General features: G+C 40.5%; 1 protein-coding gene across 3 annotated transcripts; it reads left to right on the plus strand.

Moving 5' to 3' along the window:
• Nucleotides 1–974: 974 nt before the first annotated feature.
• ca8 (carbonic anhydrase 8 (inactive)) lies at nt 975–22,246 on the plus strand. Of its 3 annotated transcripts, none has more exons than XM_085254579.1 (9): nt 975–1,342; nt 7,054–7,245; nt 7,498–7,622; nt 8,788–8,883; nt 10,286–10,348; nt 10,458–10,506; nt 10,746–10,858; nt 14,324–14,532; nt 18,696–22,246. In XM_085254579.1, exons 1-8 carry the CDS (start codon nt 1,270–1,272, stop codon nt 14,456–14,458), a joined length of 846 nt encoding a protein of 281 aa, XP_085110705.1. In that variant the 5' UTR covers nt 975–1,269; the 3' UTR covers nt 14,459–14,532; nt 18,696–22,246. The 3 variants fall into 3 exon arrangements, with proteins under 3 accessions (XP_085110705.1, XP_085110704.1, XP_085110706.1); XM_085254578.1 differs by having other exon boundaries at nt 14,324–14,518; XM_085254580.1 differs by having other exon boundaries at nt 7,060–7,245; nt 14,324–14,518.
• Nucleotides 22,247–22,312: the final 66 nt, after the last annotated feature.

Consider the following 22,312-nt stretch of genomic DNA (forward strand, 5'->3'; position numbering starts at 1 on the left):
GTTACTTAAGTAAAATGATATGTTGTGTAATTTAAAAATTTGAGTGCAAATTAGACTTCTGCACTTCCTCTTGGCTCTTGGAAAATCTAGCAAATCCCATGATTTGGTAACTTTGGGAATTTCAGATCGGGAGGACACTCCTGTTGGCTGTTCTTTAAATGCTGATGCTCCTGCATATCAAGGGAGCTCTTCTTCATTTAGCTTGCTCTGAGGACAGTTTCCAAGGACAGTTTCCTGATAAAGAATGTAGGGTAATTAACGAGAGCAGCCTGGAGGATATGGATTAGGAAAGCAGGGAATGAACAAAGGAAAAAATGTCAATACTATGAATTATTTGTCCCATTTGAGACTCCACCTCCCAAAATACAGTAAAATTGAAAAATATTACAAATGACAACAACTGGTAATTAAAGAATGTATAACAGGGTGAAATATAAAGCACTGTTCAGTGTTCAAACTCATTTGTGATAGGCCATGAAGTTGTAGCCAAAGGTTTCTGTGGGTGTTTGAGAGCCATTTTCTTTGTCCATCTTGAAGTCATCAAGTCTGAAGTAGAGTTGGCCTTTCACTTTCACCCTCATGCTACTTTTTGCATGTTTTCTCAACCACTGCTGTTTCCTTCACCCAAGGGTGGATCTGTGACCTCCAACAGAAACGCCAGCTCGACCTTCCTGCCAGCATTCCAGCACACACACATACACACAACCACTGTGGTTCCGAAAACAGCAGAAAGGGTAAACGATCATAACAAATAAATCAAGAAAGAAAAAATAATTAAAGCCGATATGCTTTACAGTTTATTTTCACCTCTGAACACAGGGAGCATACAGGGCAGGGAGATGAAAAAGAAACACTGTTCTGACATTTTATGGCAGGGTGAGCAAGCACACCTGCAGAGACACAGAAAGGAAGAGAGAGAGAGGGGAAGAGAGAGAGATAAGAGTAGAGCAAAGTAGCGAGAGAAAAGAGGTGGAGCAACACAGAGTAAAGAGCTGCTCAGAGAGGCAGAGCAGTCTGCACACATCATCAGCTTGTCTCTTTAGGAGGACGAGAGCAAGAGAGAGTAAGAAAGTGGGTTAAGAAGAGACAGACGGAAAAAAGGAAGAAAAGAGAAACTGCATCAAAGAAAAGAGAGAGTTGTTGTTGAGCTGGGAATCCATCCAGCAGACTTCAGTTTGTGTCCAAAACCAGTTAAAACCAGAGTGACGGGGAGCCGTGAGTGGGAGGACAGACTGGTTTCTAGCCACAGGGAGTAGACTGCAAAGCACCATGGCTGACAATGTGAATGAGGAGTCGGATTATACTCCGGGGAAAGATGAGCTGGACTGGGGCTATGAGGAAGGTAGGCTGGGCTCTCTCAGCATGTGAAGGGATGCTGGAGATGTGTGAAAAGCTAAGGATCAGGAGGAGTTTTAAGGGGGACAACCCAAAACTTTACACTTTTTCAAAACATTTAAAAAAAAATGCAATTTGATTCTTTAGTTGGATTTGGGTTATACACTGTACAACATCTGTCAGACCAATATGTTTTTAAAACACCACTAATGGTTTTACTCTCTCATCTCCTATGCTGTAGGTTGCTCGAACGGCATGATTTACAGTCAGTCATATAGAAAAATATCACAAGAACAATATCACTTTTTGCTGGCAACAATATCAAGTTGCCAGCAAACAGCTGTTTATCACTGCACTGCTAAAAGTATAGGAGACTTGCAACAGACAGTTGTTGGTCAGAGACTTACAGCAGAGCAAAGATTTCCTTGGACTCTACAATTCATACAATAAAACTCCAAAATGACTTGGCATTAAGAGCTGTCACTCATATATCACTCATATATCTTTGTCTACAGAGAAACTGAATAAAGCACATAAACACTTGAACATAGGTTACAAACATTACTGTCATACTTTCAGTATGTCATGTAGTTATGTGTTCACTTTGTCTTTCTGCTAATGCTGCTTTTACTGAGCATCGAGGGATATACTGTCACACTGAACTGTGAAATTCTTACTGTAAGTATACTAAATTATATGGAATACCATGTATATCTAAGACACTAATATTTGACATGCAAATACCTGGTTAGCTAAGAGGAGATGAGAGGTTCCCACAGGAAATTCTTCATCTTAATTTATAAGCACAAGTACAGAACTTCCTTGCCATGAGCTGACAGAGCTCACTGCTGTGTAATAAGCAAAAGTTTCCTTTCTTAGGACTTAGCTAAGGTGTCAGTCACATAGACCTAGAGGTTGGTTGACCCCCTGACAACCTCTGGTCACCAGGGAAAAATGTTGCTGGCAAATTGTTGCTGCTATTGCCAGGTGAAATCAGCTACACCAAGAATCTGCTTGTGATAGCTTTGGTCACCTGCAGTTTGCATTGAAGACAGACTTTTCTACAACGAGTTGTCATTTACGCCACAAGCTTTAGTCAAAGTGGAACAAGTGCAGTATAAATTGGGTTAGGGTTAGGGCTAACCCTAACTTTTACTCTGACTGCTCTCAATTTCTCATTTTCGTCACTCTTAGTTTCACTAACAGTTGGTGAGTAGTTTGCAAGTGTTTACAGAAATTTCAGCATCTTCCATATAAACTGCTGCAAAGGTGGCAGCCTGCTATCAAGTAAAGCAAAGGGGGTTTCTCAAAGAAGGGTTTTGGTGTACCACTTTACATCTGCTTGCAAACACTTTCTTGATAACAACAGCCAGCAACTTCCAGCAACCACCCACAACCAGTTAAAGAAAGCACATCTTTCTGCTGCAACCAGTGAATTACAAGGTCACTGACTAACTGGTCTGCGATTTGATCAGTTGGTTTCACAGAGCCTGCCAGAACCTCCAACAACCACTGAAGGTGCACATTTTCCCTGCTGAGTGGTGGCTATCAGATGGCCACCAACTAACGCCTGTGTGGCTAACAAGCTGGCACAGTCATTTCTTGATTAGCTTACACATAAGAATGATATCATCTAACACTAAAGTTAACAACACCAAATTCTTTTCCAATGGCTGAAGCAAAAAAACCGTAATTACTCACAAAGCTAAGTCCTTAATTTGAGGTCATTAAAGCAACAATCCGCAATTTAGTAGTGCCACTGAAATTCTCACTGCCTTTAGTAAACTGTTGTTAAGGCTTTAGTTGCTGAGGAAAGCGAGAATGTGACCACTGCCCCATGCTTCTTTGCTATGGTGTGAGTAGTCAGCCAGTGAGGACCGTCTATCTGCAGTCCCAACAGAAAGGCACACTGTGAGGCCTGAGCTCCTTGTCTTGGAGGCAGATGGGTGTACTGGACTTTCCATGAACACGATACTGCCAGTGTGTATTTCCTTTTTCTAAAAACGCAGCAGGTTGTGCACATTGTACACATCTCTTACTGTTGCAGTCAGCTGAAAAGTGAAGCAAATTCTGTCTTTCAGTGGGATCACTTTCTCTACACTTGTTTATCTTCACACTCTATTAAACTGATAGCAAAGGCCTTACTAGTGTTGTGCTGTGAACAGGTGATCTGTCTCATTTAGGACAGACTTGCCCTGTTTTTACAACTGCAGTCTGCTTAATTTTGTTTTTATGAACAGTAATCTCATTGTCACACTCACTGCAAGAAGTCCTGTTTACTAGACACTGAGAGGAAGCAGAAAGAAACTCAGGACCAGAATGAGGACAAGGCAAAGAGGAAGAGGGACTTAAGACCAGTTTTAGCCAGTCTCGTGTCCCCACACGTTCTTCTGAAACCACCGTTTTCCTCTCAAGCACACACCCAGATCTGTTTATATCACTTCAGGGGATATTATTTGACTTTGATTTTGTGGCGACAAACCCCAATTTAAACCACAACTACTATTTAAACTGTTTGATTAGTATGAAGATGGATGGATAGTTATTTATTGGAGTTTGGATATATATATATATTTATATATATATATATATATATATATATATATATATATATATATATATATATTAGGGGTGCAACGATACACAAAATTCACGGTTCGGTTCGGTTCGATACTTTGGTGTCACGGTTCGATATTTTTTCGATACAAAAAAAATGTTCATGCCTTTTTAATTTGTCATTTATTAAAATTATAAATATATATTTTAACTCAAAAGTACAGTTTTTAAATTTAACCCTAACCCTTGTGCGCGTTTTTTATTTTGACAGCGAATGCGCACCTGCGGACCACTTATGTGCAGCCCTGGTTATTTAGCTCATCATATTGCAGCCACAGAAATTCTTTTGTCCATGAAACCATGAAGCTGCACTTTCTTTTTGCCTTATAGTCTGATTTGTCATAACTTCTCCGTTTTGTGGTAAGCTTTTCTTTGGCTGTCACTTCTTCACCCTGACCTGTCTTATTTGGCTCAGAAGAAATGAAATATATATCCTCAACCTCTCACATGTTTAAGCTTGCTGCGGGAGATTTCACTTGTCATGTTTGCATAGTGAGCTAACGATTAATAAGACGATGTCAGAGGAATTGGTGCACAAATTTTCATCACTCACAGATCAGTGCTGTCGCTCTCTATACACAGTTCGCGCGATTGCAAAGTGAAAGCAAAAAAACAAGCGCAAATTCAAACGCGATTTCAATATGTCACATATTGACAGTGGCTCACCGATGCCAATGACATAATTACCCAGCTACATTTCTGAAAGAATGCAAAAGCATTGACATATATTTTTCTTCCTACAATAGCCCGACGGGCAGGGAAGAGATAGATTTTGGTAGCCCGACTGAAAAAAATAGCTAGCCCCAGGACGTCGGGCTAGCGATATTGCAAGCCCTGTATCTGATTGAGGAATCACTCATCTTTGGAAAAGAGAGTTTATTACAGAGAAATGTCTCTTTCCAAAATAAAAGCTATACTATACGCTTCTTCTGGGCTATATTCTCAGCAGCATAAGGAGAATCATGTGCTAACAGCTGTCTAAATGACTCGGCTAAAGTTAGTAGCATGCTTGTTGTTTTTGTCTTTGCACTAGGATGATGTCGGTATAAATGTGCAGTCATATTCGTTGTGTTCCCACTAGTGATTTCAGGTTAATCTCGTTGAAATGACCTTAACGCCACAACACGGCAAATCTCCGTTAACGAGCTACCGCCGATCGCCCCGTGCATGGGGCTAGACGGCCAACACGTTAACGAGCTAACTGCGCTAACACACTAGCTCCCACCCATGTAATTGAGCATTGCATGGCACATCCAACATACTGTTTTACTTTAGTCCATGACTCGCTTACCTTCAGGGTCATACGTCACATGAAAACCAAAATAATTCCAAACGCCAGATCTGGAGAGCTTAACTTCTGTCTTGCTAGCTTGCCCTGCGCTCTTCCTTCTGACTATGCTGTCTGTGTTGAGCACTCAGTGGATCTGCGCTGGACAGTGCAGCCTAGGCGGAGTAGTCGAATGCAGATTCACTGAGCGCTCAACACAGACAGCATCGTCAGAAGGAAAGTTGATAAAATAAATTACAAATGTTGTATTGTTCGATACATATGCGTACCGAACCGAAAGCACTGTATCGAACGGTTCAATATCGATACGAATATCGTTGCACCCCTAATATATATATATATATATATATATATATATATATATATATATATATATATATATATGAGAGAGAGAGAGCAGCAAACTCCAGTAAATAACTATCCATCCATCTTCATACTAATCAATCAGTTGTCTGTGTTGTGCCACTTATGGTACCATAAAATGTGCTTTCATTGTTACTAGGCTACCATTGCCATATTTATTATAATAATTACAGGTTATGACTTTACTGCTTGTAGACTTGCTAATAAAAAAACATTTCTGACTCCCCTCTTATATAAAACAGCCCCCCCCACGTTCCTCCAGTAGGAAGAGCAAATGACCAGTCAAGTTGGATGACTTGTTGAAATCTTAACTGGTAACTGTACTCTAAACATACAATTCCCTGTCTAGTACATGTTTGCTCACTTGCGAGGCTAGTGAGCAAGCACTAGCCATGCAAGTGAGCTTTGTTAGCATGGCTAACAACATGAAGGGGATTTTTTCTGGTATGGGAAAAAGACCAAAGTGAATGACAGCTGAATTGATGGTTAAGTTTCAGGGTCAGTGATTGGGTTGGACCAGCTGTTGGTAAAATAAATCTCTAAAGGTGTATCTTAATTTGGATACTTGTGTTACTGGCACACAACATTAAGTACACAACATATTTCCTTCCTACATGAATTTAGACTGATTGCATGTTCACCAATTAAAACTTGAGTTGTGAGTATGGCATTTGAAACCTTTGACTGTGATTGGATTTCTGCCTGCTGTCAGCATCTGATCACAGATTGTACAAACTTTCACCAAAAATCCAGAAGCGAAACTGCAGAAAGTTAGAAACTGATGTCATTGAGCGAAGAAGAAAAATAGTGTTGCTATTTTTATGACCGATTCCATGAACTCATTTGGGAAGTTTTTACAGATTTTCCCTCTAGACTTCACCGGAAGTCTTTTTGTAACCATAGATATCTATCCAATCCATCCATCCATTCATCTGAGAGGCAGGGTACACCCTGGACGCCAGTCTGTTGCAGGGCTTATTGCAACCTCGTACCCTTCATATGGCATGCAGATTAAGCCACTTCCATGCTGCTTTCATTTTTTTGACCCTTAAACAATATTTGATGCTGCTTATGACTGCTCTGAATAAAGCTGTCAGTGAAAGCCATTATTTACCTCAAATGGTACTTAGGGAAGTACTTGATTTGAGGCACAGGATGGACGCCTATTTAGCAATGACCAAGCCCTTCATAAGAGCTGTTTTATGTGGTGTATATTGTTTAAATTAAGTGTAGATGATGACTTTGGTAACATATTACAGCTAGTCAAAGTTTGAACTTTGAAACAGCTGGTGCAACAGTTCCCTTTACTTTTAAGTGTGACTTGGCAGAACACTTAAAACTGTGCAACCATTTTTAATGGTCATGTTCTTAGTAAGCCTATATGTTACAACAATAATCTGAATGTATGCTCTATTTCATGTGCATTTTTATGCCTATTTTTGCTCATAAAGGTGTAGAATGGGGACTTCATTTCCCAGCAGCCAATGGCGAGTACCAGTCTCCCATTAATCTAAACTCCAGGGAGGCTCACTACGATCCGTCACTCCTGGATGTTGGATTGTCACCAAACTACGTGGTGTGTCGAGACTGCGAGGTCATCAATGATGGACACACTGTCCGTATTATTCTCAGGTCCAAGTCAGGTAACTCCCAGCAGCCATGACATCATATCAGCAAACACAAATTGTTGACTAAACTGCTTTGAAACAGGATGTATGAATAGTTTTTGAGATTTGGTAGGAGGTGATTAATGTATATTTTTCTCACAAGGGAAAAGCAAAAAAGTTGCATCGCATAACAAATGACCCCTTTCTCTCACACCGACTATTATTCTGACCTATTTAGCCTTCTTCCTGTACGTGCTTGATCATAAACCCTCTGGTTTCCTGTGACAGTGGTTACTGGAGGTCCACTGCCAAGCGATCACGAGTATGAGCTTCATGAGGTTCGATTCCACTGGGGCAAAGAGAACCAAAGAGGATCGGAGCACACGGTCAACTTCAAGGCTTTCCCTATGGAGGTAAACCAAGGAGAAAAAAGAGAAAAAAGCAAGGCCATAACCATGAAGCACACCCCAAACACCAAAGAAATGCACTGATTTGTTTAGACTTGTCTTCAGCTAACACTGTAGTTTGATGAGTCCTTGAAGACAAAATCTTTTTTTTCTTTGAAAAGTATCTGCTTTGATATCAATAGCATTGTTCCACAGTCATAATCAAACATTCTGTGACTCTGTGTGTCTGTGAAATCTTTACGGTGCGTTCTCTGACAGTTCATCAAGAAACTGTACCACTCCATCCAAAAACCTACATTTATATTTTCATTTTTTTTTTGTTTACAAATGTGTGAGCTGTTTCTACTTTGGTTTTTACTCCACGTTAGGTCAATCCCATTTTTATCTTGTCATCTACAACAACTTTGCATTTCCCAAAACTGGACTCCATCTTCAAACACTAATGTTATAAATTCTGGTGAACTTTCTTAGATAACGTTCCTGCACAATATAATATCTGGCATTTTACTGGACCTCAAGGTAAATACCTAATAAATTCCTAATTATTAGGACACCAAAAATATATGAATCTGACAACAGAACATTGGACTTGCTGGTCTACAAATGTCCCATTTTCCCATTTTTAGTGTTTGTCCGTAGTCAACAAGGGAAAATTGTGTGAAGAGAGCTTGGCTTATTTGAAGACAGTGGTAAATACAGTTTACTGTGCCGATTGTACTGAGCTCAATCTACTGCAGATATTATTCTCAGTATAGCTCAGTGTCTCTTTCCATTCCTGTTTGTAGCAGCAGAACTACCCTTTTACGATAGCTTATGTTTCCTTTTACAAAACACATTATCAGTTCTCAGTGCAGAAGGCTATTGATAATGAAACAGGCAGCTCAGAGATCACAAAGATATTATACATTAATGTTTTTTCCACTGTGTCTGTTATAATAAGACACATAGCATGGCAGCTGTAAGTCTTATCATGTATGTAACTTCAGTCTGGTCTTGTATTTACTGCTTTCAGGGTCGAAGCTTTGTACACGTCCCTTTGTTTATGTGAAAGCCCTTACAAAAAGCCTTCAGTCACCACAAGCTGATGGTTTCTCACTCACTCACAACGTGTCCTCTCTACAGCAAATGCCACTCAATCACAGATTGTAATGTGTTGTTTCTTTGTGTGCAGCTTCATCTGATTCACTGGAACAGCACTCTGTTTAACACATTGGAGGATGCTCTAGGGAAGAAGAATGGAGTACTTATCATAGCTCTTTTTGTGCAGGTAAGCATCCAGAGCCAGAAGGCTGGCAAAGTGACCTGATAAAGGATTGATTTACAATGTCTGTTTATTCATAGCCAAGAAACTATTTTCTATGTCAGTCAGAAACATCGTTAAAGTCAGTGTCTTTTCAGTCCTGGAAGTTAGGAGGTGGAGCATTCATGGAATGAAGTTGTTTTTCCTGCACATTCCACATACACTTGTTATTGTGAACTGGGAAATCTGGGGGCCCAATACTTTGAACTCTTTGTCAAGTGTTGTGTGTATTATCCTACTGAAAAAGACCAGTGGCATTAATGAATACTTTCTCCACAGAGAAATACGTGTTCTGCAGTAATGTTTAGGCAGGTCAAAGCAACATCTACATGAATGCAACTGAGGCTTACCAGCAGAAAATCATCACACTGTCCCCAGTGTGACAGACATTGTCAAAACTAGTTATTGCTTGATATATTGCATTTTTTAAATGTTTGAAAATGTCTGTAAAGCTTCCACTGAAGAACTTTAAAAGAAAGAAAGAAATACAGATACCCCCCCCCCCCCCCAAAAAAAATAACATAAATTTAAATACATTTCTTCATAAAACAGATGCATTTTTTTCTCCATGCTTAAAAAAAGACACTTAAACACACCATTTCTCCCTGTTAAGTGCAGCTCAGGGGAAGTGCCATTTAAAAAGGCTGTCCCATTTTCCATGTATATGATCCAGCTACAGAGTGTTTGGTGACATCTTATGCAGCCTGTGAATGCTCAGTTAAACACAAAGTAAAAGGTGCTGTCTTTCTGTGGAGTTCTAAGTTATATGCTGGCTCCCTAAACTGGGACTGAGCCACAATGCCCGTTTTAAGTCTAGTCTTGACATGCATTTTTATAAACATTTGCTTTTATCAGCCCTAATGTACTTTCCTTCCTAGCATTGTAAAAGCTGTTTTCCTAAATGACTGATCAGATAAATTCTAGATATGCTTGGTGTGGCCTGAGAATGAGTCAGTTTGGAATGTATTGTTTGCCACGTTCCTGTGAAATTCCCCTGATTTACATGCTTAATGCACTCCATAAGGAATAATCCTCAGCTCATGAAATGAGACCGGGTTTTCAAGAACTCTCAGTAGACCTCTTGAAAAGCTAGTCTGCTGAGAAACCTGCTCAAAAACCTTGACAAAAAACAGTGGCTATCTCACTCTTTCTTCAACCCAAAACATTCCTGACCTCAGACCTAACACTACACACATCCTGTTCTCAACAGAATTCTTACTTCATTCCCTGTTTACTTCCTGCAGACATAAAAGTATAAAAGTCCTGCTTAAACACAATCACTGGTAGCATTATCGTTATCAACTAGTTCAAGCTGAAATAAGGACTACTTTGTCAGTTGTGAAACCAAACATGCTTACTTTTTTATCAGATTGGTAAAGAGCATCTGGGACTGAAGGCCATCACTGAAGTTCTCCAGGACCTGCAGTACAAGGTGTGACTGAATTAAAAAAAAAATCTGAGCAGATGAAAGCATTTTAAAATGCTGGATTTGTAGGATGCATGTACAATGAGAATAATTATCTTTGTGTTAATGCCACCAGGGGAAGAGCAAGATAATCCCCTGCTTTAATCCCAACACTCTGTTACCGGGTAAGCAAGGATGTCTTGAGCACCGATGCAGATTTGTAGCTATTGCCTCCTGATAACACCCATACGATTTTTGTGTGGGTGTGAGATAAAGTTGAAAAAAAAATGCAGATCATGTCCTCATTTCAGAAAGTCAACTGCATGATGGGATGAAGAAATTGTTTTTTGTTCAGCCTTGAGAGCTGAAACAATATCATCAAAGTATAACTGATGTTTGCTTTTTCCACAAAACCTGCCCACAGATCCATTACTGAGAGACTACTGGGTGTATGAAGGATCTCTGACTACACCACCTTGTAGTGAGAATGTGACCTGGATTCTCTATCGTTACCCTCTCACCATCTCACAGTTACAGGTAAAACAAATAAAGCAGGCAAAGTAAAGCATCCTCTGCCTTTTTAAGGTTTTTTTTGTTTTATTTATTTTTCTTCTTCTGTTTAATCCCAGAATTATTATCTCAGCCTTAAAGGCCCTTTCAGCTCAGTGTTTTGGGTTCCTGACAGGCAAAGTCCTCAGGCAGCTGTTTTCTCAGAAGAAGCTACAGCATCAGCTGCTGATGGTAGTGGAGTGTTTAGCTGCTGATGAGACGGATATATTTTGCCAGAAATCAGTGGAGAATATAATGGTGAATACAGTAAAGGGTTAATGTATAATTGTCAATCTTTCATAATAAGAAGAAAAGAAAAAAAACCCTAGATGCAGAAAGCTGCAAAACCGCAAAACCCTGCTGCTATTTCACAATAAAAGCATTTCAGGAACTTTATAAAGTGGTCCCAAAAAGTTGATTCTGGTCATCTGGACGTAGCGTTTTCAGTGAGAGAAATGTTTCGCCACTGATCCAAGTGACTTCTTCAGTCTCAGCTGACTGCAGGTTTCCAACCTTATATACAGTAGATTTGCATAATGACTTAAACTAGCACCACTGAATGAACAATGGGCTGTGAGGTCTGTTTCTTGATCATTAGTAAGCAAATTGTCATGACCATTGATCAACAACCACTGATCAATGACCTTGCCTGACGAGTTACTTATTCTGTGTTGTGCCATCTTAGCCAGAGGTTGTTTGGCTTCTCCAATGTATAAATCCTGGCAATCCTCCTTAACAGCGTACAGTATATTACTCTGTTTGTGTCAGGGGACCTGATCCTTGGGGTGGACCAATTTTTGGCTCAGCGTGTTTTGGGGTTTAAAAGCCACGGATGCAGTGTTTAGAGAAAATGCGTCTCAGCTGTTCCGATACTCCTGACACATACAGGATGACCACAGGTTTTCGCTTAAGCAGCGGTTGCCCTTCTCTCCTGGATCAGCTGGAGCTTTCTTTAGGTGCTCTAACAAATGTCCAGCTGGGATAACCACATTTACTCAGGGCCTTCTTGAAGCGCTGTTCTTCTGCTTCGCTGGCTGCTGAGTCTGTTGGGATGGTGTTCCCTCTATGTTGCAGCGTCCTGATGACACCCAGTTTGTGCAGCAGTGGATGATGAAACCTTAAATACTGATCTGTATTCGTAGGTTTACGGTACACACCAACTTTTAAATGTCCCCCATTACTGATGGAAATCTCACAGTCTAACAAGGCTAACCTGTCTTTTTTTTTTTTTTTTTTTTTCACTGAAAATTTCACATCTAGATAAACAGAATCAACTTGTTAGTATTTCCTTACCTGGATGGCTGAACATGCATCAAGATCTATTAAGTGGTGAATATTAAGAATATTAGCCTAACACTGATATACAAAATTTCTGTTACTAGTGAATAGTCTGTTTATCGGCAAAACACATTTTATTTCTCTTATGAAACAACTTGTAGATATCTGCTGCAGCAGTAAAATAAAGTAGACATCAGCAAAATTATAGGCCATGAATCATACATGGTAACGGCTACCCATGGCAAGTGTAAGCCAATCAGTTACATTGCTTTTACTGGCGTGGCTCTTCTACTGCGTTCAGTGTCTGTATTGTTCATGTTTGAGGGGGTTTCTCATTTTCTACATCCTGTCTTATATGATCAATATGTCAGCCCTGTATGTATTTTTAAATTGCACAGTAATGCTAGTCCACAGCTCTCTAGCAGTTACTCACAGTACAGGAAACCTTTACACTCACTACCAATCAATAAGTCTGTCGAGTTTCTTTTGATACATTTTTATTTGAATTTAGCCTTTGGGTCTCTCATGCTTTACTCCAGCAGCCTGATGTAAAGGATGATGACAGTAACCATCTGACATTTAATTCAGGCTTTCATGTTCCCTGCTTTCTGCTCCATTGAACCTGCAGAAATGCCAACAGAAAGGATGACTTCAGGCTCCCTCAGGCCATGCCCTATTGTGAATAATAAAAGCTGGAAAGTATCAATGGGTTAAAGATGATAAATTTTCTTATTTTTAGATGATAACAAAGCCAATCCTGCAAACAGGTGGTATATAGTATGTGTTTAAAGTTTTAAGTTAAGCCATTTTTATGGCTCCTTCCGCAACTATTAGTGCTTCTTGTTTGCAGCGTACAAATAGAAGTCCTAAAAGCAAACACTAAAACAGAAAAATCTTCAGTTGGGTTCTGGTTTTATGAGGGGCGTAAGTATAAAACCTGCCAAGTGTTAGGCAGTTCAGACAGCAGCTCTAGTTTCTCACCAGTTGATAAGCAGGCCCAAGCAGTGGGTTACACTAGAATAATATAGTCCTTTAACTATGCTATACATGCGACCTTCTGCCTGCCACCCTTTCCATTACACTTCTCTCTACATCCCTTTAAAGTAAAAAAGCAAAGTGTAAAAAAACACAGTTAACTCCAGCACACTGACCTGTATGCTGTTTTTTATGCCTACTCATGTACTGTGCTGCACTTTACTGTTCTTCTTTCTGTAACATGTTCTGTAACCACAGCAAGTATTTTAAAACAGCAGGTCCTTCTTACCTAGAATACACACCTCAAACATCCGGCTATTATTGACTCTGTGTGTGTGTGTGTGTGTGTGTGTGTGTGCGTGCGTGCGTGCGTGCGTGTGTGTGTGTGTGCTCAGTGAATGTGTATACATATCAGGCAGTTACTATGCCTACTATGTTGTTAGTATGTTGTAATGCACTTTGACAGCGTGCTATAAAGCTTTCCTCTGTGACACAGCTGCACGGCTGCATAAAAAGCCTCATATTTGTTTTGCCTGATATTGCTACCCCCTGCACAGTATGTGTGTGTAGATCATATCTGCACTTGCAGCATTTTCTCATGAACAGGAAGTCAGGTGAAAGATTATTCTGATCTGAGAATTATAAAAAGCCCAGAATGCTCTTTTTTGTAGATGACCTGTCGAGCTTTTATATTCAGAGATGAGTAAAAATGGTTCGTTTGTCCATCTGACATGCTAAACCAAAGCAAATAGTGAAATCACCAGAAATAACCCCTCCACTTTCTCTGTTATGAGGAATCACACATAACTTTAGTCCTTCCTTTTTATACCCACAAGCTTGTTTTTAGGAAGGTGAAAGTGAGGCTCTGAAGACTTTATACAGCTGACAGTTTGTCAGATTCTTTTCCTTAGACATGAATAAATACCTGCAGCGACACAATGCAATATAAAGTGAAGGCACAGTGGAACCTAAACCCACAATCACCACAGTGCTCCTCTTGTTGTGGTAAAAAGAAGGAAAAAAAAGAAGATTGCTATTCTACTACAGGGTAAGACATCAGAACATTTTAAATTAAATTAAAGTAAATAATGATAATTCTAAAATTCAGAAAGGAGGATTTTCTGGTGAAAAAGTAGCCCTGCGTCTCCAAGACCTCAACAGACTCCCTCAGTTTCTGTGTAAACATCTTTGTCATTGCAGATTGAGGAGTTTCGGAGACTACGGTCCCACGTCAAAGGTGCGGAGCTGCCAGAAGGGAATGATGGGATGCTGGGGGACAACTTCCGTCCCACCCAGCCGCTCAGTGACCGGACAGTTCGCGCTGCCTTCCAGTGACTCCCACTTTCCACCGCCATCTCAGACAAACTGTGGGATCTACAGATACAATCAAAGAAGGTAGCATTGTCACAGTGAGTTACACTTCAATACAGTGTTCTGAGGTGGTCACGTCCTACTTTGAGGAAAAGGGTTTGTCTTTTCATATAAGGTCAAACCTATTAATGGAACGCATGCCTGGTATCGTACACCTTTCTTGCAGAGGGTTCAAGACAGATAATAGCAGTTTGTTAGGAAACAGTGACAGTACAATAGCAAATACAAAGTATTATTAGGAATTTTTTTTAATCAAGATGGTTTAAGATGATATTTACGCTCATTGTAACTCTGAGCCTCTGAGCGTGTTGTTGTACAGTGAATTTTTCTGACAACTCCCTACTGCTGTAAAAAAACCCTGACAAACAGCTGTTGATGCCCTCAGTGAGATCAAACTACAACAGCAAATCTGATGTAACTAAACTCAGAAACAGTGAGCTGAACAGCTCTAAAATGCTGTTTAGCTCACTGTAGATGGGGAATCAATAATTATCTGTAGATGTGATGACTGATATTTGAAAAAGTAACTATCACTTGCTCTACTTACCACCAAACACTTTGTATTTTTAGTCAGTTCAGCACATTTCCTCATGAGGGACAGAATTTTAATGAACTAGGCATACTGTCCCTGAGGTATTTGGGCCCTCAGAATCCATGGCACATAATAGATCAGGCCCTGGAAGAACTAACCCAGTTTAGTTACTAATGTGGGACCAACCTATATACAGCACAAAGTGCATGGATTTAGCTCAGCAGCACTGCAGGAGGAAGGCAGGGCAGAACTTTAGGACATCAGAACAGAGCAGGACGCTTAAAAATGCGACGACTGTAAAAGTGTAAGGCTAAAACAAACAACCTTGTTTACTATTTTTTATGTGCTGATGTGAAATAAACACGAATATTAAGCAGGTACGTCACTTTCCCCAAACATTGCATAATTACAGATGAGGTCACCTAGTACTGTTTAGATCAAAACAAATGCTTCACTTTCGAAGATAAACATTTTTGCGTTATTGGTTATGAGTCTGCATTCCTTCATTCTTATGGTGTTTCTACGCTGTTTTGAAATTGTGAAGAAGAAGAAAGAGGAATATTTGTAGCTTTTCAGACCTCATTCTGGCTCAGTGTTAAAGGTAAGAGCACAAGTGCCTCGTGTTAAATACAAATGAGCGACGGTGGGCAGAAGCAGTAACCTTTTCTCACATCTCTACACTATCAGTTAGCCTTTTGCAACATAATGTCAGGGACAGGAACACAGTGTCTGCCTTGCAGTAAATTATCTCATCTGACATCGATGTAGCGTCTGTAACTTTTTAAATCAGAAAGTAAAACATGCTGAATTTGAGTTCATAGTCTGGGTAATGCTTTGCCACATGCGTGGGATCTTACATTATAATGCCGCTAAATAGCTTCCAACTTTTGTTAGTCCTACATGAATGGATAAGACTCATGCCCACGTCCCGGGCTTGGCTCAGCTTACAGAAAGCCTGTAAGCCGAGCCAAGAAATGCCAGAAAAACCTTCTGCAGAACCACATGGAATGATACTACAGAGAGTTCTACATGAGCTAACCTGTAAAATCAGTGGTGTGTCACGTTAAATGTCCAGAGGAAAACTGAGTGTTTCCATGTAGTCATGGTGTTTTGGGAATTGTGATCACATAATGAGTAAAACTGTCAGTTTACTGGCTTCATTTGAACTGAGTCATTTTGCCCAAAACAGCTATTTTTGCAGATGTAACAGCTTAACAGTGAACTCCCAGCTAGTGTTTACGCTCTGAAGGCTACACGGTAGAGCTCTTCAGGGTCATATAACTCTTATAGCCCTGTGATACCATAGAATGCTGTGGAAGATCTGAACTGACATCCACTTAGGCCAAAGTCAAAGGACACAGACGAGAGTAACAGACGGAGTAAAAACTGAAGCAGAGGACAAAAAAGTGAGGGCTTGTTGAGAGCGAGGAAGTAGAGGGGTAACTTGGTGAAAGGAGGTAAAAATGCCAGAGGGATGAAAGAGGAGTGAGCGAGCAGAGGGAAGAAAATGGAAAGAAACAACAGAGGACTATTGTCTATGGTGTAAACAGATACTGATCTGGTCCCACCAGCAAAACACACCTAAGACAAGAGTTCAGACTATGGGAAAGACAACCCCTGGGGGAAATAGAGCCCCAGAGGTGGAGTTAAAAAAATATTTGTATGAAGTGTTATACGTAAGTAGGATTTTCAGGTATCTGTACTTGGGTTTTTATTTTTTGATGACTTTTTGCTTTTAATCTATGCATTTTTACTACACAAATATCTGTACTCAAAACAGGCTTCTTTCTTCAAGTTCATTGTGTTTCATGTCACTATGTGTCTTTAAGCATCGACAAGCAAAGAGAGGAAAGAGGCTAAAACATATGCATATGCATGCATAATTCATAGGAGTATGCGTTGAGGTTAGAGTTGGTCTGAACCATCTGGAACAGCATTTTTGGTGCAGAAGCTGTGGTCATTGTGCTTCTGTTATCACCATGACAGCTGTAAGCATGAAACAGACTCCAAAGAAGCTCACGGGATACAACGGCTCAAAGTTGACAGGTTTTATTGTTACAAAGGGAGGTTTCTCCAAGGGAATTTAGTATGGGTGCATGGATGAGTGGCGCAGTGGTGATTTGAGTTTTTGATTTACAATTGAGTTGTAATTTCTTCAGCTGTGAGTTGACGAGCAAACTGTGGGGGAGCCAATGGTCAGAGCTGTTCAAATTTGATCAATGGGAGGCTGAGCAGGCAGGTAAATGGTAAATGGCCTGTATTTATATAGCGCTTTACTAGTCCCTAAGGACCCCAAAGCGCTTTACATATCCAGTCATCCACCCATTCACACACACACACACACATTCACACACACTGGTGATGGCAAGCTACATTGTAGCCACAGCCACCCTGGGGCGCACTGACAGAGGCGAGGCTGCCGGACACTGGCGCCACCGGGCCCTCTGACCACCACCAGTAGGCAACGGGTGAAGTGTCTTGCCCAAGGACACAACGACCAAGACTGTCCAAGCCGGGGCTCGAACCGGCAACCTTCCGATTACAAGGCGAACGCCCAACTCTTGAGCCACGATCGCCCGTTAGGTCCGGAGGGTGAAAATTTGAATCAGCCAGACCAGCTTGACAGAGACAGGTAAAGGTAAAATAAACACAAGGGAGTGGATACTTGGACAGGTCTGAGAGTCATATAGGAGCCTAAAAAGGAAGGTTTTGGAATTCTGCGGTCAAGTTCAGACTCACACCAGATTGAGATACTTTGGCATGACTTTAAGCAGGCCTTCAATGCTAAAAACGCTCCAAGGTGGCAGAATCAAAACAATTCTGCAAAAACGAGTGGGCCAGAATTCCTCCTCTTCTTTGTGTTTGTGTTATTTTTGTTCAGTTGTGTGATCAAAGAGCTACGCAAACAGAGACCAATGCTGAACCAGCATGGGAGTAAGTATTTAATAGATTTAGTTGAGCAAATAAAGATCCTGCCTTGCAGCCTGTCTATCTTAGGAAAATAGTAGGGGATCAGACTAAATAATAACAGTACAGTCGTTACCTTGAAATATGAAGCGCCTTGAGGCAGCTGTTGTTGTGATTTGGTGCTATGTAGATAAAATTTAATTGAACTGATTTTGGGGCGACATGAACAATATTATTTTCAAACTTCTGAGTTGACTTCATTTGTCAGAACAGTGAAAACAAAGCAACCCTGGAGCTGAGTTAAGACAATAGTACATATCCGCTACCAAACAACCGATTTCATATCATTCTGAAACTGATGTTCGACTACGAAGAGATGATTTTGTTTGTTTGTTCTCTTTTAGCAGCCAGATTTCTTTCTTTTTTGACCAACACTATGAAGTTGTTCTGAATTCTCTTTGGCAATGTACTTTCTTCCCACCCTGCTGCAACATGTGCCTCTTTTTGGCTCACTAGCTCAGCTCACATATATGTGACTTTATGTGGTACCTTCGAAGGAAAAAATAATGAACTTTTACAGAGGCTTTTTAACACCTCCTTCTAAAACACCTCAGTTTTGCTGGAGTTTCTTTCTCCAGTTTAAAGTAATTGGTTGTAAAAGTACAAACCTAGCATTTCCATCTGTGTGTTACAGTTTAGCTGCTGGACACATCTGGTTTTTCTCATTCTCCTAATCACATCCATATTTGTCTTTTCTTACAGGAGAGAAGAAAGAAGAGGCGTGAAGAGAGTAGCAGCAGTGCAAGGATGTGGTTCTAGATCAGCCGCAGATTAAGAGTGAAGGTGGACAAAGAAGCTATTGATTACACCCCTTTACAGTGTGCGTGTGTGTGTGTGTGCTTAAGTGTAGTCTCTACACCCTCCTGCCCCTCCCTTTTAACATATGTAAAATCCCCCTCTGTTTGTGTACTGTAGTGTGGTATTGTGTTAATCTGCTGTGTCTGTCCTGGTGACAGGAGGCTTATAATCAGCCAATCTCTGCTGTCAAAACAAAAGGAAGCTTGAACCACAGATGTGGTACCTAGACACATCCGTGCGCGTACACACACACACACACACACACACACACACGCACACATCCTTTGTACATTACGTGAATACAGGACGTTAATTATGCAAGACTGTACACATTTTACACAAAGTTTATGAGCTTATTTGAAGCTAAATTTCAAATGAAGTCACACAAAGAAAATATACACGTGTATTAAATCAAGCATCCAGCAAGATCTTAAAAGAAATCATGTTTCTATACAGCCTCTGTTTGAATCTTTTTAGCAAATCTCCATTGTTAGTATTTCTTTATTAAATGTCCCCCAAAGGGCTGGAGAGAGACAGGTGAAGGCAGGTGTACTGGCTGAATATTATTGGAAATTAAGCACTGAAGGAATCTTTGAACTGAATAATTTTCCATTATTTCCATCAGCTTCCTGTACCTGATGCATTTTCACATCCGCACTCTGGAGGTTGGGCTCATTTTGTAGGTTAACCCTTCAATCCAGTGTATTTTGCTTATTTTCCAACTCAATATTTGAATTCTGGGACTAACATTGTTTAAAGGTTCAAAATAATCCATATTTACAAGGTGTTGCTCTCCATGCCACTACCACACTGCTGCACCAGTTAGTGAAACAACTATGTTTAAGGGTAAAACATCAATTTTTACATGCATCCTGAAAATTCTCAATATTTCTGAGGCTAACAAATAATATCCAGAACATCCTAATAACAAGGGAAAATATTAATTTGCGCAAATTTATATTCTTGTGCATTTTTACATGACAAGTAAAGTAAGTAAAAAAAAAAAAAATGAGTTGATTAACTTTTTGAGCATCAAAACGGCACCATCAACTTTTTATTTTGGCAAAGCAATTTATGTTAATGTCATTGAGCCTATAGTCAAGTCATCTTCGCTTATGACCTGGATTACTCCCTGCAAAGCATAAACATGATGCAACGATGCTGTGTGCACAGATGTGGGCGGTGAGCCAACGCACTGCAAGGCGAGCATCTCAGCTTGTATTTTGTTTTGTATTTTTGACCACCTCTCTCGACAAACAGGTTTGAACAGCAGGTGGGTGAAACTACAGTGGGGCAAAAAAGTATTTAGTCAGCCACTGATTGTGCAAGTTCCCCCACTTAAAATGATGACAGAGGTCAGTAATTTGCACCAGAGGTACACTTCAACTGTGAGAGACAGAATGTGAAAAAAAAATCCATGAATCCACATGGTAGGATTTGTAAAGAATTTATTCGTAAATCAGGGTGGAAAATAAGTATTTGGTCAATAACAAAAATACAACTCAATACTTTGTAACATAACCTTTGTTGGCAATAACAGAGGTCAAACGTTTACTATAGGTCTTTACCAGGTTTGCACACACAGTAGCTGGTATTTTGGCCCATTCCTCCATGCAGATCTTCTCGAGAGCAGTGATGTTTTGGGGCTGTCGCCGAGCAACACGGACTTTCAACTCCCGCCACAGATTTTCTATGGGGTTGAGGTCTGGAGACTGGCTAGGCCACTCCAGGACTTTCAAATGCTTCTTACGGAGCCACTCCTTTGTTGCCCGGGCGGTGTGTTTTGGATCATTGTCATGTTGGAAGACCCAGCCTCGTTTCATCTTCAAAGTTCTCACTGATGGAAGGAGGTTTTGGCTCAAAATCTCACGATACATGGCCCCATTCATTCTGTCCTTAACACGGATCAGTCGTCCTGTCCCCTTGGCAGAAAAACAGCCCCATAGCATGATGTTTCCACCCCCATGCTTCACAGTAGGTATGGTGTTCTTGGGATGCAACTCAGTATTCTTCTTCCTCCAAACACGACGAGTTGAGTTTATACCAAAAAGGTCTACTTTGGTTTCATCTGACCACATGACATTCTCCCAATCCTCTGCTGTATCATCCATGTGCTCTCTGGCAAACTTCAGACGGGCCTGGACATGCACTGGCTTCAGCAGCGGAACACGTCTGGCACTGCGGGATTTGATTCCCTGCCGTTGTAGTGTGTTACTGATGGTGACCTTTGTTACTTTGGTCCCAGCTCTCTGCAGGTCATTCACCAGGTCCCCCCGTGTGGTTCTGGGATCTTTGCTCACCGTTCTCATGATCATTTTGACCCCACGGGATGAGATCTTGCGTGGAGCCCCAGATCGACGGAGATTATCAGTGGTCTTGTATGTCTTCCATTTTCTGATGAGTGCTCCCACAGTTGATTTTTTCACACCAAGCTGCTTGCCTATTGTAGATTCACTCTTCCCAGTCTGGTGCAGGTCTACAATACTTTTCCTGGTGTCCTTCGAAAGCTTTTTGGTCTTGGCCATGGCGGAGTTTGGAGTCTGACTGTTTGAGGCTGTGGACAGGTGTCTTTTATACAGATGTTGAGTTCAAACAGGTGCCATTCATACAGGTAACGAGTGGGGGACAGAAAAGCTTCTTACAGAAGACGTTACAGGTCTGTGAGAGCCAGAGATTTTCCTTGTTTGAGGTGACCAAATACTTATTTTCCACCCTAATTTACGAATAAATTCTTTACAAATCCTACCATGTGGATTCATGGATTTTTTTTCACATTCTGTCTCTCACAGTTGAAGTGTACCTCTGGTGCAAATTACTGACCTCTGTATCATTTTAAGTGGGGGAACTTGCACAATCGGTGGCTGACTAAATACTTTTTTGCCCCACTGTAGGTGCCTGAGATGACCATATTAGGGATATTCTCTCTCTCTGACATCATAAAAAGTTTAGAGTTAAAAAAATGTTTGATGCCTGAACTCACAGGGGTTACTTGTACATACACTGACCTCATTATTTCAACCTTAATATGAATGTCCAGCATTGAGACTATGTTCCTGAAAACCAGGGCAAAGCACAGTCAGTCCACCTTATCGTTTAGATACATTTCTGACCAAACTAACACAAACTAAAAAACTATACAGCCCATCATGAACCAGCAATTCTGAATAAAACAGTATTATGCTGGATGTCTTCACACAATCAACAGCTTTAATACTGGATATCAGTGTTCCTACTGAACTTTCAAATCCCATTCATCAGTGGGACACTGCAGCCACTACCACAACTTATGTGTTACTAGCACTGTTTTTTTTTTTAAATTTGTGTATGTGTCAGTGTATTTGTGTGTTTGAATGCCTGGCCTCACTGTATGTGACTAACTGATCTGGCATAAACTGTGAGAACTGATGACTATTACTGTAAAGCAACAATAAACCTGACACGCTGACTTACTAAAACTCTGAAATGGAAACTGTGTTTTTCTTGACAATGAGCCATATCTAACCAAGCGTCATGAAAAAAAG

This window comes from Mchenga conophoros, linkage group LG18 (genome assembly GCF_057382185.1).
Source record: "Mchenga conophoros isolate Kocher_MC1m ecotype Shallow Benthic linkage group LG18, M_conophoros_male_GT1.1, whole genome shotgun sequence".
Lineage (NCBI taxonomy): Eukaryota > Metazoa > Chordata > Actinopteri > Cichliformes > Cichlidae > Mchenga > Mchenga conophoros.

Excerpts from the sequence above, each read along its gene's own strand:
- ca8 (XM_085254579.1), top strand. The coding sequence starts at position 1,270 with ATGGCTGACAATGTGAATGAGGAGTCGGATTATACTCCGGGGAAAGAT. Across the intron at positions 7,623-8,787 it reads TCAAGGCTTTCCCTATGGAG|CTTCATCTGATTCACTGGAA; the intron begins GTAAACCAAGGA and ends CTTTGTGTGCAG. Across the intron at positions 10,349-10,457 it reads TCCAGGACCTGCAGTACAAG|GGGAAGAGCAAGATAATCCC; the intron begins GTGTGACTGAAT and ends TAATGCCACCAG.